This window comes from Epinephelus fuscoguttatus, linkage group LG13, assembly GCF_011397635.1.
Source record: "Epinephelus fuscoguttatus linkage group LG13, E.fuscoguttatus.final_Chr_v1".
NCBI lineage: Eukaryota > Metazoa > Chordata > Actinopteri > Perciformes > Serranidae > Epinephelus > Epinephelus fuscoguttatus.
In genome coordinates, this window is record NC_064764.1 from 16,082,057 (window position 1) to 16,091,977 (window position 9,921).

The window sequence follows — 9,921 nt, forward strand, 5'->3', positions numbered from 1 at the left end:
CAATAAGGAAACACACGCATGACCTTGGCAAACTTAGTTGATATTTCTCTTCCAGTGCTGTTGTGTTGTCAAAGCCTAACTAAATTCTACACATGGAGTAGAAACAATTAAGGAATGCCGAGATGAGATCCACTTCACTTCAAGGTCTCGAGAGGTTGTGGGAGAGGTAACGAGAAAGAGAGTGAGCAAATCCCATCCAACTTGTACTCATTAATCAGCGATGCCGAATGGAGAATCAAGGAAAAAATGATAGACGACTGATCAGCCACAGGAAACAGGCTCGCAGACAGCACAGTTAGCTTGTTCCTGTGATGCTGATGAAGGTATACTCTCATACTCACAAAACTGGTTTTGCTTTGTTGTCATAATATCTTCCCATAAGGGATAGATGACTCACAGTTAACATGCCGCTGCGGCATTATCACAGACATAGAGTAGCATCTGGTACAACACAGATAAAACGTCAGAATTCTGCATAGTCATCGAATGGTTAATTTGCTTTTCATTTTTTACTGAAGCAACACACCACCACCCACTGGAAAGTATTTGTCACTAGTGATGTTTTTGGTGATTTACAAAATTTATTCAAAGGATTAAATAGTCCTCTCTGGGTTGAAAACACAAACCTGAGTTTGGAGAGAAACTTGAGCGTACCCTCCCATGCATCACTGGCCACCACACTGGAGACATGACTGCTGCATTCTGAAGTTGCAAGGTTTTCACCCCATAGTTGGGAGGGGGGTGGGGGGGGGGGCAGTGACAGAAATTCTGCAACCAGCCTCCAAAGTTTCAAGTGACGAAGAGTGAACTCTTGTCCCCACCAAACTCTTCTCATCCTCAAAACTTGTCTCCCCTCTCTCCCTCTGACGGCACACTTCAAACAGCTTTTTCACAGCGTGTTATGCTGCATAGCAAAGAGTGACTGCGTCCCTTCCCGTGTTGAAAAGGCGCCTGGGTTTTAGAGAGCTTGTCAGTAGAAATATGTCAAAAGTACTCAGCGGAGTTACTGGGGCCTAAGGAGTACAATACCCCCAGACCGAGAGGGCTTACCCTGCTAACCCAGACACTTCACACAGAAATTAACTTTGCGGATCAGAAACCAAACGCCCTCATTGACACTCTAACCGCAATCCCCATTGTTTGGCCTAAGCAATGCACACAATACACTTCTATTTGCTCTGCTCTATTTTCCTGTTCAGGAGTAAGCCTGAGGGTAGGGTTTAGGAGCTCCCTGCGCTCTCCATGTGGTCTCCCCCTTCTCATTTACTTAATCACGTCACCTCTCATTTCTTTAGATAAGCAAATGGGACTGCAGTCTGCTCCTTTCCTATTGGCCTGTCTTCAAAAAGGAGGGGAGGTGCTTGGATCTGACTCAACCAGACTTCTCCAAAACTTTCCTTGCTTGTTGGTGGCAAACTGTTACAGAGAACTCGAATCTGTAACTCACAATAGAGGAGCGTCAAATGAATGTAAGGAGACCTAAGGATGACATAATGATATCAGAGAATGTGTGAGCTTGTTTTGGATTACATTCCTGGCCAACTCTGAATGGGAATACTCAGCAGACGGCCTGTGATGGAAACCTTACATTAAGGTAAAATCCTTATGTCAGACTAAAGGTTTGCTACGGCCTCTTTAAGACTGTAAAGGTGTGTTAAATCATGTTGTGATTTGAGACTGAAGAGCAATTATGTGGAAACAAATCTCATATAACCCTGATCTTTCTAGTAGCTTTTCAGTGTTGTATGCTATTCATTTATTTTATAGAGAGTCTAGTTTGAGCATAAATGTAAGTTAAGTAAGACCTCTTGCTTCACTATTTAAAAGTCTGGAATATTTTCAAGAAAACTGTTTGACCAGCAATGAAACACAACATTTGGGGACTCCTACTGTTCCACCTGCACAGGGATGAGAGAATGTCAACATAACATTTTTTCAGAAACACAGACAATGGTGCAAAGAGGTAGCAGGAAGAAAATATCGGCTTGTTTTAGAGAACAAAACGTTCAATCACAGAAGGAGAGGCTAGACTCCTTCGCGAACTCTGCTCCACTTCTTCTAGGTTTTTAGGCTAAACGCAGGAGAATGTGCTCCCAAATCCTTTGAGCAATTTTTTTAATCGGCTCTTCTGGGAAGGTAGGGAGAGAGGGGGGAGGGGGGGGGAGTCCAGCCAAGAAAATAAAGGATACTTTTATATTCTTTAAGGTATGAGAAGTTTGTGATAGCTACAACCCTCTGTCTCTCCCACATACACACACACAAAATAGGGTCTTTCCTGTTTGAAATCCATCCAGAAATGGGATAGTCTGTGATTCGAAATGCTCCATTTCTCAGCCGCCAAACACTCTGTTCCTCCCCACACAATCATGTGCTTCCAGCAGATTATGTTTAAATCCTTGTGTTGCTGAGGCAGTTTCAAATTTTTAGGATGCCCATTTGAATGTGAAGGAATTTGTGGTTGAATTGCACTCCACTTGTCAGAGGCATTCAGGAAATGAGATTCTGTGTCCCAGGGTTTTAATCATGACCACCTCACTTGTTTACAGCAGCTTTGGCAAATATCAGAAAACTGGAGTTACGGACTTGAAAGTGAAATGTTTAGCAGTTTCCTGTGAAGATATGGTTGGTTTTTTTTTTAATTTCAAACCAATATATATGCTTTGTAAACAATAGCCTGACATTTTGTATCCGTGCTTGTTTCATGTTTTAGTCTGTTTTAGTTAATGTGTTTATCAAGGCCACTTTTCCTCAACTAGTCGATGTTTAGAATGTGAAACAATCTTGCATTTTTGCTTCTCTTCTTTTTGCTGAGTGTGTTGTTGAACACAAACAACCCACTCTGTTCTCATGGGAAAAGCAACTTGAGTCAATTTGACTGATGTTGCAGATAAACTTGTGCTCGTGTTGTTTTTCATACAGTTAAAAATATAACACAGTGTTCAGCAGAGTACAGATATGTCCATCAGTTATACTCATATCAGTACGGACGGACTTACAATGATGTAAACAAACCCTGATCACGCTTTGACTCACAGTGGACACGCCAGGGTACACATTTTACTGCAGGTGCTTTTTGCTTTGAATAGGTGGTGGAAGAAGTGCACATGTATTTTACTTAAGTATAACCATAGTACAACCACTCTGGTACAAGTAACACATTTAAGATTTGACTAAATTAAAGTGCAAAAAGAACAGCAAAATGTCCTAAAAGTATCAAAAATAAAAGTACTAATTGTTACAGCTGGTGGAGGCCATGCTTATTTTAACTATTCTGTTAAAATACTTGTCTGACAGAAAACAGGTCAACTCTGCTTCACTCTTCATCCCCATCCTCTCCTTCAGTGCTCACCAGTGAAAGTAAGAGTGAAAGCCAACCCCAGATTGACTCTAGTTTTGGAACGAGCTTTGTTTTCTTGGCACTTAGCCTCACTTTGCGTATTTTTGGCACTGTGTCCGTGATTTTCAGAGCTTCCTCTTTGATGCATGCTGCTACTACCTGGTCGCTAGATTTTAATAAAGTCCCAACCTCACCTGTACTCTGTAATTGCCTGGAGGCTACACACCACTGCCCAACAGTTGCAGCCTCAAAACATCCTGAACATTCAGGTAGAGGACTCTGCAGACACATACACGGCCACACACTTCTTGTGGGTCATAAGTGATGACTGAGAGAGAATACTTTTGTATGAGTCTATACAATGTTTTGTAGGAAAAATCTGCATAGTATACCTTTACTTTAAACCTATCATACAAATTCAATTTCAATTTTATTTATAAAGCCCAATATCACAAATCACAATTTGCCTCACAGGGCTTTACAGCATACGACATCCCTCTGCCCTTATGACCCTCGCAGCGGATAAGGAAAAACTCCCCGAAAAAACCCTTTAACAGGGGAAAGAGCAACTGAGGAGGGATCCCTCTTCCAGGACGGACAGACGTGCGATAGATGTCGTACAGAACAGATCAACATAATAAATTAACAGTAATCCGTATGACACAATGAGACAGAGAGAGAGAGAGAGAGAGAGAGAGAGGGAGATGCAGGACAGACTGTAATGACAGTAGCTTACAACAGCAATAATGAAAGTAATAAGATTATAATTAATATTACAGGCTATTGTGGTAAAATATGTTGAAAGTATATATTAATATCTGATAGTATACATATGTGACAATAATCACATGTGTATAATAACAGCAGAAGTATGACTAATGATCACAGCAGCAGCAGGAGGCATCTGGCAGGACCACGGCAGCAGCACAACCACACATGTCACACTGTCTAGGCACCGCTGTGATATAAGTTAACCTGTGAGACAGTGGAGCACAAAGGCTCCGGAGAAGAAGCCGAGTTAGTGACATCCAGAATGGCCGAGTTAGCAAGATGCTGTAATAGAATACAAGAGAGAGAGAGAGAGAGAAGTAGAGAAGGTGCCCGGTGTATTATAGGAGGTCCCCTGGCAGACTAGGCCTAAGTCAGCCTAACTAGGGGCTAGTACAAGGCAAGCCTGAGCCAGCCCTAACTATAAGCTTTATAGTTAGGATTCTTCAAATTAGTTTTGTTTGTAGAATCTTAATCTGAAAACTAAGTAGCTTGAGCTGTCAGATAAATGTAATGGAGTAAAGAGTGCAGTATTTACCTCTGAAATGAAGTTGAGTAGAAGAATAGTAGTACCTTGAGATTTTAGTACAGTTGATGAGAAAATGTACTCAGTTACATTCAAGCACTGCTTGAACTTCACAAACTGTGTCCACAGTCTAAACTGTGGTGTCCTGAAGAGTGAGGTACACCTTATGGCTTTATTTAAGCTAAATGACAAGAACCTACCACAAACCCTGCCTCCTGGCCTAGAAACTGAGTTTATATGCTGCTAACTTTAAAAGTGTTTTTGTTTGTTTGTTTGTTTTCTTGAAGAAGGTAAGAAAACCTAAATTAACATATCCAAAAAGTCACAAAAACATACATACATATAGTCTCAGAACTCAGACCCGCGCATTCAGACCATCTCAGGAGTGTGGGTCGCTTAACCTGTGTACTGTGAATTCAAAGCGCTCCAGGTTTGCTTTGCTCTTTGCCATTGTATTTAGCTCTCTAGATCACATGCTATTGTACTGGGACACCTGAAAAAACAACCATGTTGGCCTTTTCCTTTCCTCTTAGGGTGTTTTCACATATTGTCTTCTTTAAACAAATGAAATTCAGTCGTGTATTTTTTTCCTATAATATCTGCTCTTGCAATACAATATCCACTCATTATGAAACTTTTATATGGTTATGTTTATGCACTCACAGCACTTGGCTACTGGTCACTTTTACTCCTCAGTTTGCTTGAGTCATATATCCATTCTTTTTCCTCTGGTCTAATGTTTACCCTGCTTTATTCTGATGTTGTTATCTTCTATAACGTACCAGTTTGCTGACAAGAATCATTAAAGTTCCATGTTATATATTTCCAGTGTCTTCCCATCAGCACAGACAACAACAACACATGCTATTATAACTTTGTGTCCTGAGGAGCGAGCGGTGGTGAGAGCTCTTCCACAATGAGAGACCGTCTGGAGGAGCTGCAGAAGAGGGCTCAAGACTTTTCTGAGGCAGCAAGTGAGAATGCCAACCCTTTCTCAGGGGAGGGGGATGATGATGACTCTGTTTCGGTCATAACGCCCCAGGCTGTGGTGTTCGAGGAAGAGCCGATCATTGAGAATTTCCTGTCTGAGGCTCAGCTAATCCGAGATGATATCACAGCGCTGGACATAGAGGTAATTTCATATCTTTCTTTTTTAATAGGTAGTATGCATTTGTTTTTGTTAATAATTTTAATTTATTAGCCTTTGCTGCCATTGATGAGTTTCATGATTTGTTTCTTAATTATCTTGTTTTTGTTTGTCTTTACTTCTTTTACTTTTTGTCATCATTTTCATTATTATAAAACTTGACAAAAATAACAGAAGATTGAGACTATATGATCGTGCAGTTTGTAGTTAAATTTAAAATTGTAGTCAGAGGTGACACTGAACACAAATTCTGTCTGTTCTCAAACACAAACAGGTCCTTAAGTTTTGCCAGCAGCAAAAGACCTTGGTGGCGACCATGCGTCGCTTCAGTGTGATGAAGAAAGAGAGCAGCATAACCCGTGACATCAAGCTCAAGGCTGAGAGCCTCCATCGACGCTTAGACGCGCTTTCAAAACAGGCCCAAAGGACTGAGGACCAGCAGGGACCTACTGCTGTTACAACAAGAATACAACGCTCCCAGCATGCAGCGCTTTACCGCAAATTCCAGCAGGTTGGGAAGATGATCATCTGCTTTGGAAACTTTATACAACACTACTTTAGTGCACAGGAATTCATTTACATTTTTACATTTGCATTTAGCATGAGTCTTACTTAGCTTCAAGGACAGCTGACAGTTATCTCAATAGAACTGATGCAATTTCAATAGAAAGAAAAAAGCGTTGTGAGGCCTTTTTTCCACTATCTGTGTGCATTCACAATTTAGTATAATGTAGTGGTCAATGACAAGGACTGTTGGCAGGCAGACAAGAGAAAGAAATTACAGTATTACATTAATGGATAAAAATAAAACTGGATTTTATGAGTGAATATATCACAGTGTCACAACCAGCAAGGTAGCAGCACCTAGGTGTTTGATCAGCTCATTACATCATGTCTGTCTTTCAGCGCTAAAGTTTACAGTAAATGCACAAGTGTCAAGGAATTAAATTGCACTCAAGCCAGTAAAAAGTATCTTCTCATTTTTCATTTCTCCTCCCCCCTCTCACTTTTTTCTCTCTCTCCTTTTGCTGTAATTATGTCCAGGTAATGCTGCAGTATAATGAAGGTCTGCTGACCAAGCAGGAGCACTGTAAGCACTTCATTATCCGGCAGCTGGAGGTATCGGGAAGGGATGTGACGGAGGAGGAGGTGAATGAGATGGTGGCCACAGGAAAGTGGGAGGTGTTTAATGAGAACCTGCTGAATGATGCCAAAATCACACGGTCACAGCTATCTGAGATTGAACAGCGACACAAGGTGAGCACAGTGGCAAACAACCGGCTAAATCCAAGGCTCGGACCAAGTTACGAACAATACATTTGTTAGATATATAGACATATTGTTGGGAATTTTTCTCTCTCTTGGAAGCAGCAATATATCTAAGTAGGTGGTAAATAATATATAAAATAAATAAAACAACCTTTATTGCTAATAACTACTCATTGCATTGGAAACAGCACTGATAACACCGGCAGTCATCGTCTTGCACACATGACAGAAACAAGCTATCACAGCATGCCTTACATATCACCATATCTAATGACACAAATGGGTAAAGAAAAGGAAATAAATGGAAACTTGAATTGAAAGTGAATCAGTAATAGTTTCCAATACTTTTGTCTTGGCTCAAAAAAAGAAATAACACTGAATAAAATTAAATCTGTGTGGAGACAGATAATCTATTACTTATGACTCACTTGATAATCTCTTTTACAAGAGTACAAGATATACAAGTGAACCAACACATTAAAGTATAAATAGATGATGAATGTATATGTTCACACGATGTTGCATAAATAACTGTATCTCTTCCCTCAGTGCATCTCGAGTCTCCCACCACCCCCAGCCTCTGACTAATGTTCCCTATATCTACAGTGTTAATCCCACCCTCCTTCTCCACCAACAGGAGCTGTTGAGTTTGGAGAACAATATGAAGGAGCTGAGGGACCTGTTCATGGACATTTTCATGCTGGTGGAGGAACAAGGAGCCTATATTGAACACATCCAGACGAATGTAGAGAGGACACAGGATTACGTGGCTGCGTCTAATGAGAAGTTCAAGATGGCCGCCAGATACAAGAAGAAGAACCCACTTCGACAGCTGTGCTGCTGCTGCTGTCCTCCCTGGAGATGCTGCTTATAAAACATACCTTTTTCCCCCCTTATTTTTACCTCAATGCTCATTGCAAAATAAGGTTTTATTTCAAAAGTCTCACTTACCTGTTTGGAGTGAGCAATGTTGGATTCAAGTACCATTAAAGTGAAGGTTATGGCATTGCAGTTTTTGCTGTTGAACAGAGCAACGGTGAAGACGGATTCAGCGGAGCGTAGAAAACAATTAGGTTGGAAAGGCCGGAATTGGTATTTGAGGCACTTGTGTTTCTTTCAGGAGAATGTGAGGCAACTGCTATTGGAAGAGACAGTTCAGTGAGTGCTACTCACCAACATAGCTGCTTATTGGAGACCTTCACTGTCATCTGACAGAGGTCAAAAACAAGGGGAGACCACTGACTCTGCCACTGCTAGATCAGCAAGACTGATTTTTTTTTTTTTTTTTGAAAGAGCCCCTTATTTTTTTCTGCCACAGGAGCTCCTATTAATGACCATTTATTTTTTATACAGTATGTGCACTTTAAGACTTATCTTTATTTTCTTTTTTCTTTTCAGCACAAACTAAAATTTCAACATAGAGTAAAAGATTCTCTTTCTAAGAGATTTTGAGCCATTATGTATTCATTCTTGGCCCACACGCTGGGGAAAGAAGAACATGTTTTACAATTAGTTACTAGTCTCATTTGCATTTCAAAGTATAATCATTTTTTGGTGAAAAAAAAAAGTTATTCTTTTATTCAGTTTCACAGAGGCTGGGATTCAAGTAAAACTTTGAATAACGAGCTTTGATCAAAATATTTCCGCCATGCTGACAAAACTGTAGAAAATCATTGAAGTCATTTGTTTAAAATACGAAGGAAGATTTGAAGTCGTACACTTCAGGAAATATTTCATTTCTCTAGATGTTTTATATTTTAGAGTGAAACTTCACCTAATGAATATACTGGAACTGTTACACTGTTTGGATGAAAAAAATCTGCCAACATTATTATTAAAATTATTGTGTCACACAAAAAGGGTGCAGGGGCTCTTAACTTGGTGGAAAGCTCTTGCCTGAATGAGTACCAGCAGTATGGACTAAAATACTGGGAATATGCTCTATGACTGATCAACAGACTCACACTTGTTGACAGGTAATCATCTCCTGTTTCACCTTTGACTTAACGCTGAGTTGAAAACACCAACTCATTTTCCCTGCAGGGATAGTGACTAAGACATAATAAGTCAGTAACTCATTTCAGGACACTTCATATGTACAGGCAGAAGGGCTCTAAACTAGCCTCTCATCAGCAGTGGCAGTGATGTTCTTTAGTGAGTCAGTGACCCACAGTGTCTTGTGTCCGGGACAAAATACAGGTGAACTGGGTGTGCCAGAGCCAGACTGGAAAATCTGGTTTGTCTCCTTTTCCAGGGTAGCTTCCTGACAGGTACTCTGTGTTCCTGCAGGGAACAGTGAGTAAACAGAACCGTTAACTTGTAGAGGAAACAGATCATCTACTTAAACAAAATGACTAGGCTTATGACCACAATAAAACCATATATACATTTTGACTTTGACGGAAAGCGTAAAATAGTGGACAGACAAAAAAGTGCCAAAAAAGATCTTTATGTAAGTTAATTTACTCACCTCTCAAGGGATTGATGACTCAGGTGACACCTAAAGAAACACTGCACGTACTGAGGATCTTTATATAGGTTAACTAGTATTTACACTGCTGCCTCGGGGTCTGACAGAAGAGGTGTGGCATGTGTGAGATGAGGTGTTTGATGACTTCAGCTATCTGACAGGAAAAGTCTTTTCCTGAATCTGATCTTCTGTGTTGTTTATCAGTCTCACTCTAGATCGAATGACGTCTTTAAAGCAAAGGCAAAAATGTATTAAATATGTTAATTTCAATATGTAAATCAAATAACAACTCATTGCATTGCAATGCAGCACAGTATAGTTTCCACCTCCTCCCAGACACAGTGAGGAAAAATGAAGTACTGCTGCAAATTGCAGGGTTCTTGAACAGCAACAATGCCATCCAG

At 40.4% G+C, this 9,921-nt stretch overlaps 1 protein-coding gene across 2 annotated transcripts; it reads left to right on the plus strand.

Moving 5' to 3' along the window:
* Positions 1-1,395: 1,395 nt before the first annotated feature.
* Positions 1,396-9,623, plus strand: stx19 (syntaxin 19). 2 transcript variants are annotated; one of them, XM_049595018.1, is made up of 6 exons: positions 1,396-1,594; positions 3,295-3,357; positions 5,519-5,763; positions 6,053-6,289; positions 6,823-7,035; positions 7,685-9,623. In XM_049595018.1, the coding sequence occupies exons 3-6, from the start codon at positions 5,548-5,550 to the stop codon at positions 7,919-7,921; spliced, it is 903 nt and encodes a 300-aa protein (XP_049450975.1). In that variant the 5' UTR covers positions 1,396-1,594; positions 3,295-3,357; positions 5,519-5,547; the 3' UTR covers positions 7,922-9,623. The 2 variants fall into 2 exon arrangements, with proteins under 2 accessions (XP_049450975.1, XP_049450974.1); XM_049595017.1 differs by lacking the exon at positions 3,295-3,357 and having other exon boundaries at positions 5,461-5,763; positions 7,685-9,622.
* Positions 9,624-9,921: the final 298 nt, after the last annotated feature.

Bases quoted from the DNA above. Each gene is read 5' to 3' on its own strand.
- stx19 (XM_049595018.1), top strand. From the start codon at position 5,548: ATGAGAGACCGTCTGGAGGAGCTGCAGAAGAGGGCTCAAGACTTTTCT. The intron at 5,764-6,052 runs GTAATTTCATAT...AAACACAAACAG, and splicing joins TCACAGCGCTGGACATAGAG to GTCCTTAAGTTTTGCCAGCA. The intron at 7,036-7,684 runs GTGAGCACAGTG...CTCCACCAACAG, and splicing joins AGATTGAACAGCGACACAAG to GAGCTGTTGAGTTTGGAGAA.